The 25,580-nt window shown below is 35.1% G+C and overlaps 1 protein-coding gene across 1 annotated transcript in view; it reads right to left on the minus strand.

The window, feature by feature from the left end:
* The window catches only part of MYSM1 (Myb like, SWIRM and MPN domains 1), a 36,550-nt gene extending 11,287 nt beyond the window's left edge, over nucleotides 1-25,263 (minus strand). Inside the window, exons 1-12 of the mRNA XM_069478001.1 lie at nucleotides 25,199-25,263; nucleotides 21,014-21,092; nucleotides 18,818-18,888; nucleotides 17,084-17,161; nucleotides 16,970-16,993; nucleotides 15,773-15,851; nucleotides 12,448-12,546; nucleotides 9,850-10,610; nucleotides 5,625-5,755; nucleotides 4,347-4,450; nucleotides 2,277-2,354; nucleotides 296-384 (exon numbers count right to left, since the gene is read on the minus strand). Of these exons, the coding sequence (XP_069334102.1) occupies nucleotides 296-384; nucleotides 2,277-2,354; nucleotides 4,347-4,450; nucleotides 5,625-5,755; nucleotides 9,850-10,610; nucleotides 12,448-12,546; nucleotides 15,773-15,851; nucleotides 16,970-16,993; nucleotides 17,084-17,161; nucleotides 18,818-18,888; nucleotides 21,014-21,092; nucleotides 25,199-25,263 (1,658 nt within the window). The remainder of the gene's footprint in view (nucleotides 1-295; nucleotides 385-2,276; nucleotides 2,355-4,346; nucleotides 4,451-5,624; nucleotides 5,756-9,849; nucleotides 10,611-12,447; nucleotides 12,547-15,772; nucleotides 15,852-16,969; nucleotides 16,994-17,083; nucleotides 17,162-18,817; nucleotides 18,889-21,013; nucleotides 21,093-25,198) is intronic.
* Nucleotides 25,264-25,580: the final 317 nt, after the last annotated feature.

The following is a 25,580-nucleotide window of genomic DNA, read 5'->3' on the forward strand; positions in this document are numbered from 1 at the left end:
AATCAAGTTATTTCATGAGATTACCTGTCCATGTCTAAAGTTAAATGACCACCAAATGACAACACGTTGTAAATATGTTGTATCCTATGTTCACTGAATCTGAACAAATTTAAAATGTTTATTCAAGGCTTACAAATTGATAATCAGTGAAATAAAAAATTTCAAAAAATTTAGTAGTATTTCTTTTTAACTTAATATGAACAGTATAATGTAGCTATTAGGTATTTTTTCCATACACTTTCTAGCCATGTGATAAGTTGAAAAAAAAATCATACTTATAAACATAACACTATACCTTTTTGTTGGTCTTGGCACTTTTAGAGATTTAACAGGTCTGCATTTTTCCTCTTCTCTTCTTTTTGCCAACTCCTCAGCAGAGAGATGCTAAAACAAAATACCAGTTGATCAAAGAATCTATCAACTATTGAGAGGCAGAATAAAAATAGTGCTTTAAAACCAAATTTAGGGGCAAGTGAGAACAAGACAGACTAAACTGATACAGACGTGTTTTCTTTTTGCTACTAATAGAAATGTCGAATATTTTGAAAAAATTGTTTCAAAAGATAGACTTGCCCATTTCAATCAATGGTACCAGCCACCCAGACTTGAAAACCTCAGAATCACCAGTCTTTTCTCTTATTTCCCATTTCTACTCACCAAAGTCTACTGTGTTAAGTTTTCTTTTACAACTGAGAGACATTACAAAGTAATGATTATGAATACAGATTCTGGAGATGGAATGCCTAGTTTTGCTATTTACTAGCTGGGTGACCCTAGGCAAGTTCTAAAGCTTTCATGGTTTAGTTGCCTCATCTTTAAAAATAATAACAAAAATAGTAATAACAATGCCATGTTGTTATTGTGAAAATTAAATGGGTTAGTGTTTACAAAATAGTAACAATAGAGTCTGACATATAGTAAGCCCTTATAAGTGTTTATAAAACAAAGTAACTCTCTATTCATTCCATTTCTACTAACAACCCGACACTCGAGCCCAAATGAACTATGCACCTCTTTCAGAATATATCTAGCATTTTCCCATGTTTGCACCTTTGCTTATGCCACTTCCTCAGCCTGGAATGCTTTCATCTACTTTTCGAGATTCTTCTACTGATCCTTCAGATCAAACATCACATCTTCTAGGCCAGGCGTGGTGGATCATGCCTGTAATCTTAGCACTTTGGGAGGCTGAGGCAGGAGGATCACTTGACCTCAGGAGTTCAAGACCAGCCTGAGCAAGAGTGAGACCCTGTCTCTACTAAAAATAGAAAAACATTAGTCCCAGCTACTCAGGAGGCTGAGGGAGGAGGATCGCTTGAGCCCAGGAGTTTCAAGTAGCAGTGAGCTACAGGGTGCAGGGCTCTGTCTCAAAAAAAAAAAAAAACCCCCAAAAAACCAATCATCACATGTTCTGTGAAATCTTCCCTGATCAAACCCTTTCGGAGGGGCCTTATTAATTCCTGGGACCAACCTTATGGAATTTACCATAGGTTTTGTTTTTCCTACTAGAAATATAAGTCCTTTATGGGAAGGAACCATGAATTAGTATTAATAATTATGCTTAGAATAGTGCTCAAGTGTGAGGTTGGGGGCAGGAAATGGGAAGGATGAAAGATCAACAACTAACATTTGTTGAACATGCAAGGCTTATTGAGTACTTAGGACCTTTATATAATTTATTTCATTTATTTCTTACAATAATCCTTTAAGGCAGGTATTATTATCCACATTTCATAAATTAAAAAACATGAAATTCAGTAAGGTTAAGTAATTGCTCAAGATAACAAAGCCAGTATGTGCACATTCCCACATTCTTCTATTCTAGTACACTGGTTGTTCACAAATTTATATATTTAGAACACGGATGTGCACATGTGTGTATATATACACATACACAAACACATTCACTGTCTATGTTTCCTCTTAGGCCCATAGTTTTTAATAGTAGAAATAACATTTCAATATTTGTAATTCAATTTATGTCTAGTGCTTAGAATAATATTTTAAATTGTCTATTAGAACATCATTCAATAAATGTTTAATGAAATGAATTGAATATATCAATTTCTTGGCACCCTGGCAGATATTCTTGAGCTAGAGACAAGAATGTGGAGACAGAATCAAAGTTTGGAAATGAGTTAAACTCCTAGTTAACTATACCACCAACGCCTTCCGTTAACGTATGAAGCAAGTGTAATATATATGACATTAAGATGTACAAAAATATATTTACAAAACAGTTTTCATGGATGAGCCATTTGAAAAATCAAAGTTACCTCAAACGTTTGTCCTTCTAAGTCCCTTGCATCACACCAGTTTCCCCATGGGTCTCGGACCCTACGTCTCCTTGTGCGCTGTTATAAGATTAAAGTAAAGCAAAAGATAACAAGATTAACATGAAGAAATCACAGCACATTAACACATAAAACAAAAATGATGGCCAGGTGCCTGTAATCCTAGCACTCTGAGAGGCCAAGGGAAGAGGACCACTTGAGGTTAGGAGTTCGAGACCAGCCTGAACAAGAGCAAGACTCTGCCTCTATAAAAAAAGAAAAATTAGCTGGGTGTGGTGGCAGGTACTTGTAGTCCCAGCTGTTTGGGAAGCTGAGGCAGGATCGCTTGAGCCTAGGAGTTTGAGGCTGTAGTGAATAATGATGATGCCACTGCACTCTAGCTGGGGAGACAGAACAAGACTGTCTTCAAAAAAAAAAAAAAAAGATAAAAAAGACAATTATCTAAGAATCAGTGTATCTATTTAAATAGTATAATCTCTGATCAGCAATGTCTAACTAAATTTTATTAATTTATGTTCAAGAGTTTAGCACTCTGCTTAGAAATGAATCAGTGATGCTGAGCTATGGGCGGGGGCACTGGCAGCAGGTAGACTGGGTGCAGCTAGGTGGTGGCAGTGGAAGGCCATCCAAAATATAAAAATCAGTGATCATTTTATGTATTTTACTTGCATTTCTTCTTAAATTTACATTTCCTTTCATCATTTAGGAGCTAGAACACTAGGACAAAAATATTTTTAAGACCAAAAAGAACTACCAAGAAAATGGCTTCCCTTTCAACCACCTATAGAAAATTTATATGAATATACAGGAAGAGATAGATATAATACTGAAAACTAGAAGCAAAATAATCCCATCTCAGCCTTAGAAAGGAGATAGCCTAGTTAATATAAATAATGAAAAATTACAAAGTTAGTTGACTATTTTACTAATATCCAGTTTTGTAAACCTCAATACTAAGGCCTTTAAAATGGACTAGTTGCCAAGGATAATGTTTGACTAGCAGCATCTCCAGCAACTCTACTTGAAATCATCCTTTCTTAAAGGTAGTAAATCTAGGTAGAAACAATTTACAGTCTAAACACTCGGAGAAAATTAGCTACTCGATCATCTAGACCTTCTTTTCATTTATCTTACCTATTACTAATTTAATTTATTAGCAAAATGAACAAGATCATATTACAACTCTGCCTTATAGAAGAACTGTTGGATTGTTTATTTTTTAAATAATTTTTATGAATTTTAAAATATTATAAAACTCATTAACTCCAAGAATTAAAAAAATAAGAGCTAGTTATTCTAAAAAGCTGATTCTTTTTTTACTTTTTTTTTTACTTTTTTTTTTTTTTTGAGACAGAGTCTCACTCTGTTGCCCAGGCTAGAGTGAGTGCCGTGGCGTCAGCCTAGCTCACAGCAACCTCAAACTCCTGAGCTCAAGCGATCCTCCTGTCTCAGCCTCCCGAGTAGCTGGGACTACAGGCATGCACCACCATGCCCGGCTAATTTTTTCTATATATATTTTTAGCTGTCCATATAATGTCTTTCTATTTTTAGTAGAGATGGGGTCTCGCTCTTGCTCAGGCTGGTCTCGAACTTCTGAGCTCAAACGATCCGCCCACCTCGGCCTCCCAGAGTGCTAGGATTACAGGCGTGAGCCACCGCGCCCGGCCCTAAAAAGCTGATTCTTAAGGTAAGAATTTTAAAAGAATAAACAAAAATAACTAAAAGAAAAGGGAACCGAACTGTATAGTTTTAAAAGACACATTAAATTTATAAATCAAAACCAAGCAGCACAAGACCACTTCAGCAAAATATTATGCTTCCGTAAGTTTGCCAGTGAATTCCAAGGGTTTTTTAGTTTGTTTTCCTGACAAATCAACATGAAATTGAATGGAAGCCAGAAAAGTGAATGGCTACGGTGAAATCCAAGAGAAAACATGTTTTTCCACTAAATGGGCCATTTGTTTAAACAGCTAAAGAGAAGTAGGTATGCTTCACTGAACAGTGTAAGAAGTAATATGGACAGATCATTGAGTAAGAGAGATGACAGCTTACCATAGACTGCAGACGCTGGGCAAGCTGGTATGCTTCCACTGCATCTTTTCTGTCTCTGATTCGTACTTTATCAACTGGTTGTGGCCTATTATATACAGCCTGTTCTATTGGAATTCAGGAAAGACGGGGGTGGGGGGGGGGGAAACAAAACAAAACAAACAAAAAAACCCACCACACCTATTATTTTGTGAACCTCCTTTGTTAAATAGGCAGACACATCTACACTGACCATAGCTGAGCTTCTGTGACTCTATCTTATTCCACAATCATATATTTGATATGCTACTCAGCAGTTCTCAAATAAAATATAATTATTACAAGAAAATTATCAATAAAATGGAATATTTAGGAAATGGGTAATTTGTGTAATTTCCGATTAAATGACTGCTAGGTCTACTTTGCTAATTTTGGCAGTCTAATATAGAAAACATGACTTCATTTTTCTTTTAGTGCAGAGGAAGCTAAAATGCCTTAGTTTTCCTGAAAAGCTAGTCTCAATGTACATGGCTTTGGGCAAACGAAGGCACTGAAATGAAGGACAACCCCCCCCCCCCCCCCCCCCGCGGCAGACTGTAAATTTTATCTATTTCTACATAAAACAAAATCATATCTGATTAAAATTTTCTGGCTAGCTGTCTCACTTTCATAATAGACAAAGAATCCAAAATATACTCTTCTTAAACCAAGGGTTTACAAGGTTCTAATTACCTTATTTTGTAACTATGAATGGCTATTAGCTTTCTTTAAAAAGTCTGTGTCAAGTTAATGCAATAAAAGGGTAGAATACATTTTAAAATATGCATATTCATCAACTTTAAATTTGAAAAAAGAAACTAGGGTAAAAGAAATTTTCTTCCATGAAAAATATTTTGGCATTTTTATTACATTTAACTGTAGAGGCTCATAAATTATTTCTTTTATTTAAACCTTGCTAGACAGCATTTCTTGCATGAATACAGTATTTGCAAAGTAAATGGGCTATTATTAGAGTTTTCACAAAATAATTTTACCTGCCAAAGAATTATGTTCTTAAACTATTTCTATTACCTAAAATTACACCCTGAATTTTCATTGTAGGTCAAAGGGAAACACAGTTTAATCAACAGAAATCTGTTTGACAGCAAGATCTTAATTAACACATTTATTCCATAATATTATAGCATGTTTCTGAATTCTATGTACCTAAATCTACTCGAATTCTAACCATCATAGAAATGAACAGGTGCTATAAGGATAGAAAATGTCAAGTAAAAGATGTTGTTGAGTTTTTATTTTTACCACATCCAAAGTTGATTGCTCCTATCAATTCAAGGTATGTATGAATCCGTCCGATACAATTAACATCCCCACAGTTCTTCAGGCCAGGGCGTACTGAGGTCTTATTTAAGTATTTCGGTTTGCATATCTCCCTAATTAAGAGATGGAAGTACAATTATTTTGGATAAATAAAAACATGAAAAAAGATTTCTGGGGATAACTTTTAGTATTTGAAATATCTTAAAATTTTACCCCCTTTCAATATGTAAATGTGTCGTAAACACAATACTAACACACAATACCCAAGTGTACTTTTTTCTGTAATATTTAAAAATAAAATACTTACAAGCATAGTGTAATTTTTACTAGTATTATTTCTTCCCCAGTGTTAAATTCAATAGATTCCAATTATTCCAGAATCTTGAAGTTAGAAGTTTATTTATATATAAGTCCAAATTGAATCGTTAAATAAAAAGGGTACTTTGATAATACATTGAAAGGATTTAGTATGAGACTTTTCCAATTTTAAATATATTACTTAGGTTTATCTACTCTTAATTGAACAGTATCTTTTAATTATCAGCTATCTTGTAAATGCTTAAAAGTTTTATATTCGTTTTTAATCATATGCCAATAAATATTAAGTGCTTACTCTCAGTGGAAAACAGAAAGACATTATAGGGGATTCCAAAGGAATCAAGAAACTTCCCAAAACTATGAAAGAAATAAAAGGCTTATATAATAAAACACATATTTACTGAATATACTTAATGTACCATGCTAGATAACACCATATAAAATTTAAGAGTAACAGAGAACTTAGTAGAAATCAATTACTGAGTGCTTGCGCCAAATGCTGTACTGTGAGTTGCACATTCTCAATCTTCACAATTCTAGAAGGTAGATTTTATTATTCCCATTTTAGAAATGAGGAAACGAGAGTCAGAGTGATTAAAGCACTTCTTTGTGCTTACAGAATCAGGATTCAAGAATAGATATTATAAACTGTGTATTCAGCTATATCATATAACCTGGGTATTTCTTATTCAATCATTATTTTATTCCACAAATATTTGTGTCCTATGCACCAGGCATTATTCTAGGCACTAGGGATATAGAGATGAATAATGTAAAGCTCCTGACCTCACAGACCTTACATTCTAATGAGGGACACTGTCAACAAATCAATGAACAATACATATTACGTTATTGGGTAACAATAGTGCTAGGAAGAAAAAGTCAAAAAAATAAGGGCATAAAGTGAGACAAACAGCCACAGACCATTTTAGATAGATAGGCTGCTTGAAATAGAAGGTAAAAAGTAATTTGTGATGTGAGAGGGTATCATAACTTTCACAGAAAACTTGAGATTTCAGTATGCCTTGAAAGAAAAGGAAACAAATTGCAAAAATGAAGGTAAGAAAGAAGGAAAGAGCATGGCTATCAAAAACTGTAGGGAGTCTGAAAAACTGAATTGACCTAACTGAAGATTAACTGAGTAACTGAAGATTACTCAAATCAAAACAGAACTCAGTAATCTAGCACAGTGCTGAACAAATGGTAAGAACTCTAAAAAATGTCTGTTCACGAAACAGTGATGATTCATATGTTCAATCTTTTCCCCCTAACAAACGGAGTGCCTATATTCCAAGTATTGTTCTAAGCCCTAGAGATTTAACAAACAAAACAAAAGGCTGTATCAAATGTCGCCTTCCCAGAGAGGCCTCCCTGGACCACCTGACCAAAGAGGCACCAGCACCCCCACCCCATGCACTGAGGACAGTTCTGCGACCATTCTGTCGACCAGCTTATTTCTATGTTTGCTGTACGTCCCTTCCCAGTGCCTGGAGCTGTGCCCCACACTCAAGACAAATGAGAATGAATGAATAAAGGAGGCTGAGGCTGAGATGTGGGTTGTGAAGCCTTGTCAGCCCTGTTAGGGGAAGGGGACAATGAGGTGGGAAAACTGCCTTGGCCAGAATGCCTGGACTGGTCTGCAGAGACTCTCGTCACCTCCCTGGGCCTCAGTGCCCTCCTCTGTAAAGCTGGAGTGGGGGCTGCCCTCATGCTGCCTGCGTTATCATGGGGGTTGAGGGGAGAGAAGACAATATACAAATAAAAATCTAATACATATATTTTTTTCCAGCCCAGGTTCTGACCCCCCAAAATGTAAATTTTTTTGGTAGTAAGAAGTTCTATGAATAAAATAAAATGCAGGGTAAGAGAAGACAGAATTAGAGGGAGGAGATACATGAGGTATTTTAGATATGATGGCCAGAGAAACCTCTAATTTCCTTAGCAGAAGTGAATGAGACAAGGAAGCAAGATTTGCCAAAATATTGGGGTGGGGAGGGGGACAGGGAAGAGCATTCAAGGCAGAGTGAAAAGTCAGGGTTAAGGCCCTGAATTGGAAGTGTGAAAATAACAAGTTAAGACTGGAGACTCTGAAATCATCTTCACCCAGTATGGACTTAAAACAAGTTTCTTGCCCTCTGTGAACCTCATTTTTCTCATCTATAAAATGAAGACAAACCCCGCCCCCCCCCAAAAAAAACCCCAAAATGAGGACAAGGTTGTCTAGATGATTGGAAATGATTTAAATACAGCACATGGCATGTGGTAGGCATTCAATAATGGTACTACTTACTATTTTAATAAAAATATTCCCTTAAACAGGGAGTCAATTGTATCTGCTTTTATGAAAAGGATATTTTATCTATGAACAAATGTGGCAGGCCTCTTTTTTATTTTAAAACTTTAACTGTTCCTTCTATTTTTTTTTAACACCACCTCCAGTGGTGTTAACCACTCTCTCTTCTATTTCTGAAGAGAATAGATTTGAGTTCCTGTTTAACATTTCTTTCCGTTTTGACATAGTTCTGTTAAATCTCCACATTGAAACAGCAATACCTAACTAGTTTCATGAACCAAGGCAAATGATTTAGGAAATACTGCCATACAATTTATAGTACCTATATAAATTATTCTGTCTCATTTAGAATCCAAAATTCAAAGTAACAAATTTGATTAAAGTAACATTAAGTATATGCTGACCATTCATACAGACATTTTGTGTTATTATTTCAAGATCCTTCAACTTTGGCCATTCCTCCTCCTATGTCCAAAAACAAAAGCAGATAGTGACAGAGATCTAATTTAATTAGTATTTTTAAATAGGGTGGGTTAGGCAACATGGAATATCAAAAAGAGTGATTTATAGACTCAAGACTAGGACTGAAGTCCTTCATGTTTCAGTGGCTGGTTGTATAATCAAAGGCAGGTCCCCCTAAACCTCTCCTGATCTCAGAATCATTTTCTACCAAATAGAGAGAATACCACCTTCCTATTTCGCAAGATTGCTGTAAGGAATTAAATGAGATGATACAGGAAAGCTTTCTGAAAACTGTAAAGCAGTATGTAAATATCAGGAGTTGTTCCTTTTAAGTATTCTTTACTATGCCACCCTGACCCAGAAGGTACACTCTAAAGAACTGGGAAACTCTCTGTAAAGATGGTCCTACATAATTAAATAGCTTCTGAAACAGTAATAGCAATTATGAATGTTTAATGTGGCTTAATTAAGTTATTAAGAAAAATTCAAGTTACTTTCAGAATATTTAGGCAAGTAAGGTGGGAAATTTTTTGGTTTATTCCCTATGCCCAATAAATAATTCAAATAAAAGGTACTGACAATTTAGAGGGTAAACTTCGCATATCAGAAAATTCCTGCACCCTGATGAAGCTGGATGAAAGAAATATTAGCACATTATGCCACAAGTTCAAAGTTGAAAACATTTAAGATAGCTATTTAGGAGAAGAGTTTCTGCAATCTAGCCACATTTTATGGTGTTATTCCTCTGTCATCAAATTTTTTTCTTTGTACTCAAAGTACATGATAAACCTGAAAGAAATTTGTCCTTTTCTAGTGCAGTAGTATACTCTATTTATATCTTCCTAATGTTGTCCTGAGAAATTGCTTCACAAAGCAATTATCTATCCTTTTTTTCCCAGGCCCAAACCTCTAATGGACAGATGGGTTATGATAGTTATAAATGACAATGTTTACCAAAGCTTTCAAAAAAGTTTCACTACAAGAAATTTTAAATCTTGCCTACTGATATGATAATATATATATGTGAAAGCTCTCTTGATTCACTAGCAAAATTCTAAATTCTGCATAGGCCTCATTAAAATACTTCAGAGAATCAGGTTTTTAAAATAGCATCTAAAATATAATTCTACTTACCATTGATCCAAAATGTAATTTCTGATTTTCAAATAGCGTTCTGGTGTTTTAGCTTGGCGTCCCTCAAAAAACTCAGGAATTGCTTGTTTTTCTTCTTCTTGAATGATATTTCTATCTATTTCTACTTCTTGTTCTGGTGGCTTAAGCTCTTCTTCCTCATGGCTTTCCTCCACCAATTGGCAAGAAGAATGAAAAAGCATTTCATTATCACTCAAATCTTTCTGAATTTCAGAAGGCTCTGGAGAAGGCAATTGCCTGGCATCATCTATTATTCCACTTTCATCATGCTTGTTACAGTTTTTAATCAGTTTATTACATTTCTGATCATTTAATTCAACTGATTTTTTGTCACTGTTGTTCTGTTTTTCAGTCCACAATGTAATTTCTGAGTCTGAAAGTTTTTCATCTTGCTTTACATTCTGAAGACAGTGTCTGGAAGATTTAGAAAAGGGAGCTTCCTGGCTGTCAGAAGCAACAAATTCTCCTTGATTGGTTCCATGCATTTTACTATTAGGAATGTCCAACAAGAGATCACTGCTAGAATTCTTTTGGGGTGTTTGAGAAGACAACTCATCCAGTTCATCTGTGATGTCTACTTCCTCATCATCAGATAACTTTTCAATTTTTACAGCATTCAAGTTGGGATCAGCACGTCCCCTTAAACATGATGGTGTCCATGCCTTTGTCCCTTTATCTTCATTTTTAACCTGGGGATTACTGCTGTTCTGATCTGGTGTTTCTTTCTCTGGACCCCATTTTACCTTATTAAAAATCAGAATAAAACCCCAATATTAAGATTTTAAAATTTAATCACTGACACAATAAAATAAATACAATGTTATTAAACTGAGTACATGTTAATGGTATATTACACCTTTAATATGCTTTTCTTAAAGGGGTTTACAACTGCATTTTAAATGTAAAGGATCACCATTTTAAATTTCTATAAATAGATAAGTCATTGATGGCCTGGTGATTTTTATTAATCAAATAAGCATGACTTATATATAACTACTACTTATTTTTCAATGTTAAAATAGGGATCTGGCTCAGATCAACCATAGAGAATGAACTAATAACTATCAGAGTAAGGTATTCTGTAAGATATTGAAATATTTATAAAGGCTTATTTCTCAGAATGTCTGATACCTCAGCCGATCATTTCTTATAATGCTAAAATAAGTCTTAACTTGAGGATAACTTCACTCAATAAACTAAAACCATTTTTCATTTAAATACAGGGATAATAGAAACAAATTATTTTTATACAGGTTCATTTAATACAGTTCCAATATTATAGAGCTTATACTTTAAGACATGAAATTATCTTCTATATCTGCTATTAGAGACATTAATATCTGGCAATGTAACAAGGAAAAGATAATCAAAGTCAATGACCAAATATAACTTGAAATGAAATCTTTATATACAAAGTTTTTGAAAAGTCTTATAAATAACTGACATACCAAAAGGATACGACAGCTCTCGGAAAGAGATTATTTATAGAACCTGTACCACAATAGAATCCCAGGACCATACATTTGAGGTTAACTGGCTTACTATGTAGAGAATCAAAGGGTAGCAGAAGGGAAAAAGAGATTTGGAAATACAGCCTGAAATAGCCTTTAACAACCTTGCTATTTATTTAAAGTCTCCTGCTTTTAATCTTAAAAAATGCAGATGAAATTTTGTATTAGATTTCATAATATACTAATATCTGTTATAATCTTAAAAATGTATCCTTCTACCCCAGGTCTTTGAGTAAAACTGATACTCCAAGATACACCATATGTTCCAGTTTGATAAGCACAGGAATAATAACCAAGTTAAGCTTTATTCTATTCCTTAATACCTCATCCTTGGTGAGCTGCCTTGAAAATGCTTTGGTTTGGTTAAAAGAAAGAGACGAAGATTGATGTATGATGAATTCATTCCATTAGTTACCACCTATGGCCAGCTAACACTAAGACAAATCTTGTATACGGGTTAGGGCCCATTATTATATTAAAAGAAAACACAAAATTTCATCTAAGATACTTCCAAATTTTATATAGTTATGTTTCTAGAGCTTAAACAGAACATATATAAAAATTCTAAATATCAATACTACATGGTTGAATACAGTACAAATTACTTGAAAGATTAAGGAACTAGACCATAACTACACTTTTCTTAATACTGCAATTTATTAAAATTTCAGACAATTCTTCATAACAATTGTAAAAATTTCACTGCTATTAAACATGATAGCATTTATGTCCCCTAAGCTCTAGTAATTCTTAGAAGTTTCTATCATGCAAATATTTTAAAAAGAAAAGATATTTTCCAGAGAAACAATGAGACCTCTAAGATTTTCTCTTTGGAATATACAATTTGCTTTATAGGATGTTTTTGAGTAATTAATATTTTGTCCTTCTATTTAATTTTATGATATTAAGTGCAATAACATGATACCCATTTAATAGCAACACTCAAAACACTGAAGATATGCTCTGAGATTTTGAAAGATAAGCCATTTGTATAGTACTATTCAGGTATAAAATAGTTCTTTACCCTAAATATTAGCATTATTAACTATGATATTTATATTGTGTTTACCTTATTTTTAAAATACTGTCTGGCATAACTCTTCACTTGTAAAACAGTGCGACTTCCAATCAGCTTTGCAATTTTGGTCCACCTTCGGCCAAATTTAGCCTACGTTATCAAAATGGGAAAAAAATGCTTTTGATTAACTTACTTATGAATATTCTAAGCAAGTGCCACACTGAAAAAAAAAACAACTCAAAAATCCTCCATCTTTACTTATTTTCTAAAGAACACAATGAAGCCTTCTATATAGACTATGCTCTTAAAATCAAAGCCCATATTCTTCTTTCGGAATCTAGACTACCAAAAACCGATTGAAGTGATTTTATAAATTACTTTAAAAAATAGCTATCTAAATGAAGATCTATCACTTCTATTACCTAACTATATGAATTCACATTGCACATTATGATGTTCCAAATCTAAGATAACTTCTTCAAAGAAATAAGTGCCTGAAAGGGAGGTAGGTTACATTTTCCATTTATATGATCAACTGAACATGTTCCACACTAATTTCAGAATATATATAGTTTTTACCAAGATTCCGTATTTTGCAATATTCATTAGGTATCTCATAGCAGAGACTTTTGCTCTATACAGATGTCACAGTGAAATGACCTAAAAGATTGAATCACAAGTGAGGGTGACCTGCAACTAATGCCTCCCGACACCCCTCTGGCATCAAAGGCAGTGCACCTCCTAACACTGAAGCTGTGGAGGGAAAAAACTGAGAACTTCAGGGAACTCCTGTGTGTTCTAAAGTACAGAAAGGAACACACGTAATTTGAAAGCTAAAAGGAATTTTTAAGTATCAAGTCTAACTACCATTTAATACATACTTTTTATAATATCCCCAACACAAGAGACTCTGTACTTCCCAAGATAGTTCAACAATTCCAATTTTTTCGAATTCTTAAAACTATGGAAAACAAAAAACTAGCCACAATTGAAGTAAGCTGACCCCAGGGTCAGATTTAGAGGCCAGGTAGTCATGACTTATGATAGCAAATCATCTTCAAATATCTGACTCAAATGAGAAACCTTAATTTATATACTTATTTCTGATATTCATTAGAAAATCTGATCTATGGACAACTTCTTAAAACTCAAAGTACTCCTGGGAAAATTATTATTGCACAAATTATTTAATGTAATGACTGCCACACTAGAAAAAATTTTTTTTTCATTGGAACCATGATGTTTTACTATGAAAACAGAATGAAAACTTGGAAAACAAAATGATCCTTTCTAATTTAATGAAAAATTTATTATTATTTTATATTGTTTTCTGTGCATGAGTTACATGCAACTTGAAAAATAATTCTCACGGCTCCCAAGGTGAAGAGACATGTGAGTTACACATACCTCATGAGGTCCCAGGCTCAAAACTAGAGTGAGTTAAATACAACTCACATGGCAGTTCATGTGTTAAGATTGCTCTTAGCACCAATTTGAGATCAACTTACAGAAGAAACTAGTTATCTCTATTGCAGGATAAAGACAAATAAGTAACCGGTAGTATGGAGCACTTCTGGAGACAGGAGAGATCTGGATAAAGTGTGATTAATTGGATAGCAGGGGCTTGGGCACTAAGAAAATTAAGGAGGGGACACTAACAAGAGGAGCAAAGAAGGTAGGCACAGTGGTGCATGCCTCTAGTCCCAGCTACTCAGGGGGCTGAGGCAGGAGAATTGCTTGAGCCCAGGAGTTCAAGTTCAGCCTGGGCAACATAGTGAGACCCATCTCTAAAAAAATAATAAATAAATAAATCGAGGAGCAAAAAAAAACATTTCACCAATTTCAAAATAGAGCAAAGGGACAGTTGTATGCTTAAGAAACGAAAGGAAAAAAAAATCTTCCTTCATCATTCAGTACCACACAATGCCCTTCAAGCCTAAGAGAATTCAGTCTATAAGTAAATTGTATCAATGGGTTAAAAGGGCTGGGAATACAACCAATAATTCCATGCTTTTTGTATGGAAAAACATTCAAAGTTTAATGTTTTCTTGCTGTACATAGATTTCTACATAGCTTTATATAAATAAATATACATCTGCTTATATATGGACAAAATATCTCTGGAAGGAAACACAAAGAACCCATGACACTGGTTACCTCAGGCAAAGAGAACTGAAGGCAGAGAAGAGAGTGAGAAAAACGCCTAACACCCTGTAACTTTAGGAACCTTTTGAACTTTGAACTATGCAAATGTAATCCCCATAACTAACACCAGTATGAACAATAACAACCTAAAAATGAACCTTAAGTTCATAGCTCATTTGCATATGTATGCATATGCATAGTTGGTCTGGGGCAAAACACCAAAGTTGTCAGCAATCTTACTTAAATGACTGATTAATTAAAGTTGGATTACATAAATGATAATCATGCAACAGACTGAAATATGAATATACAAAACATCACCAGTACAGGAAAAAAACCTCAAAGAGATAAAACCTCAAGAGAGTTTATATATTTAGATAAGAACATCATAGAATATACAGATGTCATAGTCTTGACTAACTAGAAAATACAAAAACATTTCATTTCTCATCATCTGTAGAAATGTTAATAATGATATTCCAATTAGCATTCATAAATCTTACATAAATACAAATATTCTATATATATAATGTATAGATACATTATACATAATTCAAATATACATAATTTCAAAATTAATTAGAATACTGGGTAATATGTACCTTAAAGGAAAAGATATAACCTAATCTTGACAGTAAAAAAAAAATTCTGAATATTTTGTTAAAAGTTTCTTCATACTAAGGAGTATTTTCAGAATTAGAAACTGGCATATGTGTTTTTTCCATTACATAACTTATGGACATTTAAACAGATCTCAGTACAATAGACATCCACGCAAAAGAAATGTTTCTGGTCTTCATTTACATCCTCTGAAATATTTAGACTGTGTATACAATGCCAAATATCTGAAAAAAAACTCAGCTGATCACCCAGACAGTTTCAAATATACAGTTTTTGTTTTGTTTTGAGAAAAAACAGACTACTAAATAATTTTGTCTCTTAATACAGGTAGTTGGTGTCATGTATACAGATACAGCTCAATTTCTTGGACTTTATTAATACAAAAAGTGTGAAAATTATAGACTCAAATCTATTTTAGTATTTTAGTACCTTAAATATAAGTTAAAAGGAATTCTCTTGTACTATACTACAAACATCATTACAGAAAAGCTAAAGGTGTTATAACTGCAATAAAAAAAGAAAATTCCGGTCTCTATAAATTAACCTTATAACTCTATCAATATTTGCTTCTAGAATCATTTTACTATAAATTAAAAATTGCTCTATTTACCAGCCCTTGTTCAAACAGCTCTTTTTCTTCTATCGTCCACTTTACTGAGTAACTGGCTGGTTTTGTAGGAGAGTGTACCCTGAGGGGAAAAAAAGGAATTGCAAAAAAATTTCTGAAATGGAACATTCCATATTTATGTAGCTAAAGGTTATAGATAGCCATGGGCTAAATTCAATACTTTGAGTCTAAGAATTAAAAAAACAAAGAACAAAAAAAGAAGAAGGCTGCAGCCTCTACCTGGGGGAGAGATTTACCCTGTCACGTGTCTCTAGCTCAGGATGATAGGAGCCCCAAAAGACATAATCCTTGGGTCTGAGTGAGGGTAACACTAAAAGACATCAAAGGAAGTCAATGTGATAGTAAACAAATAGGCTCCCTTAGACTGGATACAAAGCAGCAGGCATTAATACATTCCCAAATCCTAAGGCACGTAAGAGTTTCAACTGGTTCCAGAATTATTATCTTTTTGGTTCTTTCATGCAAATCCATGTAAATACTTAGCCAGAAAAGAACTCAAGAAACTAAAGCATTATATTTATTGCTTTTAAAATTCATTATCTCAAGAAATTAAAAACAGTGATGAAGCTCACTAATTTAAGCAAGCCATTCATCCTTCCATTAACTTCATTTTATTGTTTATTCAGCAAAATACAAAAACAAAGGCTACTCAGTGCTTAAGCTCTCAGGCAATTGCAAATATGTAAATCTACTCTTTAAGGGATCATAAACTTTCAAGTTTATAAATGCTAAATAAAGTCAGAATTTTTCCAATTATAGCAAAAGGATATTTTTAAAATAGTTAATTTCTCTAGATAATTTTTGAAAGCCACAAACTTAAAGGAAAATTTTTTTGAAAATAACTGAAAATTAACTGACAGAGCAATAGAAATCAAGTCAATTCCTAATAGATAGCAGCTTGATATTTTTCCCATAAATCCCTAGGAAACCATCTTTTCCATAATCTGATGGAATTGCCTATGTAGGGCCATAAAAGACATTCTGGCAAGTAAATATCATAAAATTATAAGCATTCCAACATCCATATCAAAAAACTTTGTTTTTATATTTACTGTATGTTTTTGTATAATGCAAGGTCAAGAGGGATTTTCCACAGGCCAACTATAATTTAAAAAAAAATTCTCCCATAATTTTTAACTAATCATAAGGGTTTTAAAAATATAAAACATAAGTACATACATGAGTTTTGCTGTTTTCTGCAGACTGCACCACATGAAAAAAGAAAATAAGGAAGCGTGTGAAGTTTCTAAAAATACAATCCAGACTTTTGAAAGTATTATAAATTGATGTTACCTCTTCATGTATTTTTTATCATCTTCCTTTTGATCAAGCCAGAATTTTTCCGGTAGTGATTTTTTAGATAAATAATACCTATGTAATGATTAAGGAAACTTTAAGCAATATTAAAGTCATATAATTTTTACGCAACTTATACAAAGTAGGCACTCATGAAAGTCATACTACTTGAATTCAAGTTAAATCAATTCCTCTCAAATCCCTTTCTAGGTCTGCAAAAATTAAACATGCTTACACCTCACAGGGTTATGTGGATTAACTGCATGTGAAATCAAATAACACAGTGCTTGCACAAAGCGTGTGCTACATAAATGCTAGTTTCCCTTACCTTCCCTATTAAAAGTGGCTAACCGAAGACCTAGCCTCACACATGAAGAATGTAATAGATGAATCTGATTGGTCATCCAAGACAATCTGGGAGTATTTGTTTCCTTATTTCTAAGGTAATAGAGCAGAGTTCAGAGATCTTCTATACCCTAATGAAAACGGCAAACAGATCAAATTGACCAGGGAGCCTCCCTTTCAAAAGATCTTAAAACTAGCTTAATGAAATACTGTTACATTAGTCTGAGATATTCTTCATTTAACAAATATGTATTGACTGTATATTGTATGTCAGGTACTACACTAGGTACTAGGTGCTGAGGACAAAGATATAAGAAAATATTATTCTTATCCTCTAAATGCTTACATATAACTTTCACTGTCATTATTATAATGTTTCCATGTTTAGAAGCAAACCAGTCACTACTTAAGCGTACATTCATCTAGAACTGCACAGTGGCCCTAACCATTTATGACTCTTGAAACATGGTTTGCATGAACTGAAATGTACTGTAAGTATAAAACACACTGGATTCAAAGGCTTAGTATAAAACACAGTATGTAAAATATTAATGTTTTATATCAATTAAATATTAAAGTAATATTTAAAATACATTGGGTTAAATAATATATATTAAAATTAATTTCATCTTTGGTTTTAAACAAGGCTACTAAAAAAATTTTAAATTATATGCATCTCTGATTGAAAAGCAACAATCTAGGCTATAATCACGTTTGGGGAGAGCAAGGGAATAAGAAAATGGGATTAACCTATGATAATTAATGGTACAGAAACACTCTAAAATCAACATAACAAATCCATGAAATGCACATAAAGAGTTAAAAATAAACCACTACTTATTAGACCATTATTAATAATCTTTATACATCATAAAATCAGAAGTTCAAGCCTCTCGCTTACATATAAGAAAACTGAGCCATAGATAAAGATGCACATCTTTTGGAAAAAAAAAAAATCTTCATTCTAAAATATTTGTTTTGTGCTTTTTACTTAGATTCCTCCCACATAACACCTGTAAATCATAAAGTGAGAAGAACTTTTACATGTTCTAATTCTGTGTCCCTGGACAAGTTAACATCTCTGGATTTCAGCTTATATAACTTTGAAAATGGAAGCTTGGAGTTAAGGTTCTAAAATTCAGATATGCTAAAGAGTTGGCTGACAACAGATACTCAAAAATATTGAGTCAGATCTCAGACTTAATAGTAAAACAGAACATGAGGAATAAAATGCTGCTTTTTGCACAGATAGATAACATGATACTATATAATAGCAGTCTGGGGCTGAATAAAACCAATCTAGTAAACAGTGGCCTTTTGTAATTTTTGCATTTATAGATTTTTAACCCTGAAACCTTTACTTTCCTCATAATCTTTAAAGGATACTCTTCTTCCAACAACATTTTCTCGATGACAGCTCTGTTCTCTTCACTGATGGTGCTATCCAGCGTCCAAGGCTATTAAAAAAGAGAATATATTTTTCTTTTTACTTACTGCTTATTGAAATTAGCTTCTAAGTTTTGTTAAATAAACAGAAATGACTACAAATAACAACTATCATTTACTAAGCACACAGAAATATCTTTGATTCTCATGATAACACTGAGACAGGCATTAATGATAGAAAAACCAACCCCCATCTATTACTTGGCACAGCAGCCACCTGAGACCCCCACCAGCATAATACTAACCTATCACTTGGCCCATCAACTAATCTATTACCTGGCACATCAGCATCATACTAAACCTATTAACTGGTGCAACAACTACCCTAATACCCGGTGCATCAACATAATACTAACCTATTATCTGACACATCAACTAACCTATGGCATTAGCCACCTGAGAGCCCACCCCTCGGGCCACCCCAACTTAATAAAAGTGGGAAAAATCGGGTAAACGGGGCTCAGAATTTGGTGGCGAGACCCCGCTGGTGAAAAAACCTTGATTCTCCAACCCTCCGTGTGCTGCTCCATTTGTCCTCGTGACCACTCGCTGTAACACTTGCTGTTACATTAATACTTTATAGATGCATGGACAGCACTGCAAGCATTGTAAGTGGAAGAACAGAAACCTTACATTCAAGTCTGTTGGATTCCAAGGCTCATGCTCTTACCCATGATGCGGTAATAATGGCCATCATGGACATGAAACTATTTGTTAGGCATCTGACATTTTGCTAGATACTCGACGTATTTCTAAAACTTACCACCATTCTTTTTTCCCCTCAGTCACAATCTCCATGAATGATCATACACATTTTCAACTCTCAAAGTTAAAAATGTTCAGCTCATATCTCTTCTCCAAGCTCTAGACCATTATATCCAACTGCCCACTCAAGATTTCTACATGGATATTTAATTGGCTTCTCAAACTTAACATATTCAAAATAGAACTTATCATCACATATGTCCACCTGCTTCTCCCCATCTTCCCAACTTTATAAAAGGCACTAGTAGTCACTAAATTCTTCCATCTAGAAATCCAAAACTTATTGTGGATTCTTCACTTTTACTTCAATCCCCATATCCAATATATCAACCAGTTCTACCTGCAAAATAGAATTCAAATCTGTCCACTCTATCTCTTTTGCTACCACCTCAGGCCAAGACCTCATCAACAAATCTTGCTTCCATTACCGCAAATGTTTCCAAACTGGTTCCTTTGATTCTACTCTTGTTTCCCCACAATCTAATCTTTACCACAGCACCCAAAATGAATTTTATAAAAATGAATTTACTAACCTGTATAAAATCCATACAAAACATTTCAATGATGTCCCAGTTTGCTTATATTATAAAATTTAAATCCTTTAGCATAATCTGACCCCCAAGCCTTGTATAACAGGGCTCCAGCCTGCCTCTCTCCAACCTTGTCACACGCTGTCACTCCTCCCTTTCCCACCACATTCTAGACATTGGCCTTCAACCAGTGTTGAAGCTTTTGCACATGCAGTTCCTTCTGCTTAGAATTTTTTTTCTCAACTCTTCAGGTATGTATCCTTTCTTTCCATTACTTCTCAACGTAAATCTCACCTCCTCAGAGTTTCCCCACCAACTGTATCTAAAGTAGGCTCCCTGCCACCCTCAGTCAGCATCTTGCTTATGTCTCTCATAATCTGTAATTAGTCTGTCTTCTTATCACCTGATTCCTTTTTAGACGATGAGCTCCTTAAGAGCAGGATCACGTCTATCTTCATTCGAGTTATATTCTCCAAATCTCACCTAGTGACTGGCATACAATAAGTACTCAATAAACAACTGATAAATGAAGAAATGAACCCTGTAATAATCCCTATTTTTTTTTAGATGAAGAAACTGAGCCTTACAAATTTGGGAAGAGGTAGAGTAAGGATTTGTACCTAAATCTAGCTGGCTCGAAAGTTCTTTCTCAATAGGCCATTTTTCAAAGTGAAAAGAACAAAGAGGTTTCTATTTTTAAGGTAAGAAAGATATTTCAAGATATTATAAAATCAAGATATTATACCTGTGATTTTTGAGAACTGGCACTAAGTTTAAAAAAAAGGCACTCTGGGCAATAACTAACAGCTTAACACACCTGATATTTTCATAAAATACTTACAATAAGGCCATTTTCAGTTCTCCATGATGAATCAAGATAGTGATCTTGTTGTAAAACTGATGCTATATTTTCATCACTTCTGAAATAATTAAGAAAATGAGTATATAAGTGATATTATACCAGTTAATAGATGTAACTCTCATAACCTAATGGTGACTGGCAGGTCATAGGTATTAAGCAAATATTTAGTTCCCTTCATCTCTTAACAGATTTAAATTTAACATTGTATTTAACAATGCTTCTTTAGCCTGTGAAATACATAGTGGCTTTAAGCTATCCTAGCCCCATTGCTAAATAACAAGTCTGACTATTCACTTCTTTTGTTTCTAAAGAATAAACAATTTCATGAGGAAAAAAATATCCCAAAGCAGCAACCACAACATGCTCTGTGACCATGAACCAACACTTTAGTTTCTGCTGATAGGTACCCATGTGTACAGAGAAATTCAACTTCGCAATGAAATCTTTTAGCTATATAAAATCATAAAAAACACCATCAACAGCAACACCCTCAAAATGAAAAAAATAAAACTAGATGGAAGAACAAAAACAAAAAATATTCAAAGAAGGAAAGTACAATGAAAAGACAAGAAAAAAAAGTGATGTTTTAATGACAACTCATATAATTACAAAAATTAATTTGGGTTATTTGGGGGCTTTTTTATGTCCATGGGGGATCAAACTTTGTTAATTTGCCCACTCTTTTCATTGAACTACTAAGAATTCTTTAAAGTTACATTGTTTACCTCACATTTGAAAAGGCTGAGGAATTAAGTTTTGGGGGGCCCAATCTGTGATATAATTAAATTTAATATTTTTGCTTTTGTATGTCTTGAAGTTATGGCTTCCTAGTTAAGTTATTGACTTTTTCCAGACTTAGTCTAATGGTAAGAATTTTGTTTCTCTAAGACTGCAAAAACCTAGCAACACATTTGAATCTTTAATTAGTTGTACAGTGGTTATAATAAATTGTGGAGCTAATGAGCAATTCTCTACAATAAACTAAAAGTAGTAATTTCTCTCAATTGTTGATGGCAAATAGAATTAAACTCAAATATCAACTCTGAGGTGGAAGAGGGTGCTAGGAGGAATAAATAAAGGATTCTGAGGCTTGTATCAGCAAAAGGAAACCTTTACTCAAATAACTAGGTCTGCCAAAAGTTCAGGAGGTGGGACTACTATCATTTCAAGTTCATTACAGAAATCTTTTCACATAGTACTCCCTAATGAGGATTAGCAAATCTGAGCCTGCCCTTTTTTTTCACAACACACATTTAGTCTGTTGCCAATTCTGCTGTTTCTTCTTTCTTCAAATCCAGTCCTTCCACTATATCCATACCACCACTGAGGTCCTATAGTTTCAGACCTTATAATTTTCCTGTTATAAGAGATAAAGCTGACAAACCATTCACCTTCCCTCCTTTATCTTTCTCCATTTACCTCCATATGACATATATATAGTTTACTGTCTGTCTCATCCAACAAGAATGTTAGTCCTAGAGAGCAGGAATTTCGTTTTGATAACTGCTATATACCCAGGGTTTGGCATGTAGAAGGTACACAATGAATACTTGTTGAATAATTAAATGAACAAAGGAGATGAGGCATGGATTACACAGGTCTCTAGTAGTTAAGAAATGAGGATTTTATCATAAAACCAATTGGGGAGTGAAGGGAAGTGAAAAGACTACTCTAACTTCAGGAAAACAGAAGGAGAAATAAGGGAGCAAGGAGCAGTTAAGAGGGAGCAATTATAAAAATATCAGAGAAGGGTGACAGTAACTTAAACCTAGGGAACAAGCAGTGTGAACAGGAAGAAGTGAATACATTTAAGAAGATACATAGACACAATCAACAGGCCCTTAATAACTGATAGGATGGGGGAGTGGAAGGGAGGAAAGGAAAAGGCATGAAGTTTAGGTCTGTGTTTTGGATGACTGGATGGATGCTGGTGCCATTTATTGAATTAGGAAACACTGGAGAGGCAGGTGGGGAAAGTTTATAAACTGAGATTAAGGTGCTTATGGGGCATCAAGGTGCAGATAGAGTCAGAAAATTGGATAAAAGGATCTGAAGCTCAGGAGAGAGATTTGATTTGAGTTGGTGACAGATTTGGGCAACATCAACATGTATTTGGTCAAATTTAGGAAACTGCCATTTCCTAGGCAGGTCAAAAATCGTCAAATAGTGGCAAAATTTCACATAGTTCAACCTAACAGATACAAATTGAAGTCTTGAGAGATGGTATTATCAGGGACTGTGTGGTCAGTGATTAGAAGTCCTATGATAAAACCCCTTGCAACACCATGACTAACAACAGGCAGAAGAAAAGGAGGATGATAAGGAATGGTAGAAGTAGAGGGAAACCAAAAAGTTTCAAAACCATCTTCTAACTTTGGTATCTAGCACTTAGCAAATTTAAAAAGTGTTTTAAATTAATCCTCAAGAGTCCAACAGATGCTATCATCAAGTTTAACTACACACTTCAGGGGCTACCATTTACAATAAATTCCATATGAATGGAGACCAACACCATGGGGCACCATGTACCAGAATATAATGTTAATGATGCTCCTTGGAGTAGTATAAGAGGATGGCTCTGACCACCAGGAATCAATAACCTTCGTACTCCTGTTTGTATGAGACTAAGATTACCACAAGTGCCACCAGTAGACCTAAAGCTCAAGCGAAATAGGAAGAAGGAGAAAAGAAAGAAAAAGACAAAGGGAGGAAAAATTAAACACAATCAGAAAAATTAAGATAAACCTATGGAAGAGGCATACAGCCAATGTCCTCAGATGATCTTTATTTAGTATTTCCAAGGCCAACTCATTTCTTTCTGGACTGCAGATAAGTTTCCCTGCCCACATATCTCATAGACATATTGTGAAAATTACATTAAATCAAGCAGGCAAAAGCACTTGGTCAAGATTTAAAAAACTACATAAATGTGAACGATTATTGTTATTAAAGGCTCCCTACTCATCTGCATAGCTTTGGACTGTTTTGTCTAAAGATTTGAGGGAGAACAACTGTATGAGTTTAATTACCTCTCACATTTTTATAGCGCTTTAGTGTTCACTAGACACTTTTAAATACACTATCTTAGTGCCTCATATGCAGGATTGGTAATCTTCTCCCCAGTTTACAGAGGTCCTGATAATTATGTTGAATTACATGAAATCGCCACTTTATAGATAAAAAAATGGTCTAATATTGGCAATTTCATATGGTTCAAGCTAACAGAGTTCTAACGAAGGTGTTCACAGTTAAAACAACACAGTTGGCTGCATTTAAAACTCAGGCTGATTCCTGGCCACTCTAGGCCTCTAACATGACTAAAAGGAGATTAGCTTCTTACTCGGAAAGCAAGGAGTCAAAGGAAGTTCTGTTTCAAACCTGTTCTGCAGGAATCGTATTAAATAAATTGTGATCCGTCACTGGATCCTCACAGTACCATCCCTGAGGGTAACGGGATGGTAAAGAACACAACATTTACAGAGCACCGACGTATGCTACAGCACATCCCGTAATTATTTCATTTGATCCTCACAAACTTAACGACTCTCAGTTTACACGTGAGCGGTCTGAAGCTCCGACTAGTTAAGTGTCTTGCCCAAGGTCACACCGCTAGTAACTGGTAGAAACAGCAAATGCAGAAGGAAAACCAGAACTGTCCAACTCTAAAATCTGGCACCTCTCCTTTAAGTCAAGCTGCCACTCAGGAAGTTTTTCACAACTACCCCTATGTAGAAGAAGGGATGAAACGACTCGCCCAAGGTCATGCGGCTTACGGGCGATGGAACAAGGGTCCCTGAGCTCAGGTCGTGTGCGTAGCTGCCCGTGTTCCAGTTATGGTCAGGGAGATTCTGAGGTGGAGGCAATGGAAGTTGGACTCTAACTGCTAGGGCAAGTGCAATGTGCTAGGCGAAATTAGCGCCTTCACAGCATCCGGGTAAAAGGTGAAAGCGAATCTTCAGTACCTGAGCCTCAGGTTCCCGCCCGCTGGCCTCAGGACAAGCCAGCCGGCGGCGGCGCGGCGCCTTCCAGGCCAACAAGAGACTCAGGCTCAGCGGATAGAATTCTGCTCGCTTGACCCTTGCCGGACCTGTGGCCTTTCCAAAGACCTCTCCCAGCACCCGCGGCCCCTCCCGCCCCGGCGAGACCCAGTCTTTTAAACCTCACCCTAACTGTACCGCCGCGGCCACCACGTCCCCTTCAATATCCACATCCGCCTCTTCGGCCGCCATGATGGGACCTGACCCCATCCGTCTTCCCGAGAGATCACGCGAGAGGTGATGGGCCCCGGGCGGAGCCAAACACGTCATGGGGCGGGGTTGCAGCCTTGTCCAGCCCCTCCCGTGCCGGGAGGCGGAGCTTGCAGAGGAAAGGCGTCCCCAGAGCCCCGGGGCTTGGTCCATTCACATTTGTTGACATACACGGACCGTGGAAAGTGGCCTGGGACTGAGCTTTTGAGAGCTTATGTTCTCGGACAAATTCTTTGGCACCTCACTGCTATCATTTGTAAAATGGGGCGAGTAGAAAATATTTTTCTGGACTGATGAAA

The sequence above is a fragment of the Eulemur rufifrons genome, chromosome 8, assembly GCF_041146395.1.
Source record: "Eulemur rufifrons isolate Redbay chromosome 8, OSU_ERuf_1, whole genome shotgun sequence".
Taxonomy (NCBI): Eukaryota; Metazoa; Chordata; class Mammalia; order Primates; family Lemuridae; genus Eulemur; species Eulemur rufifrons.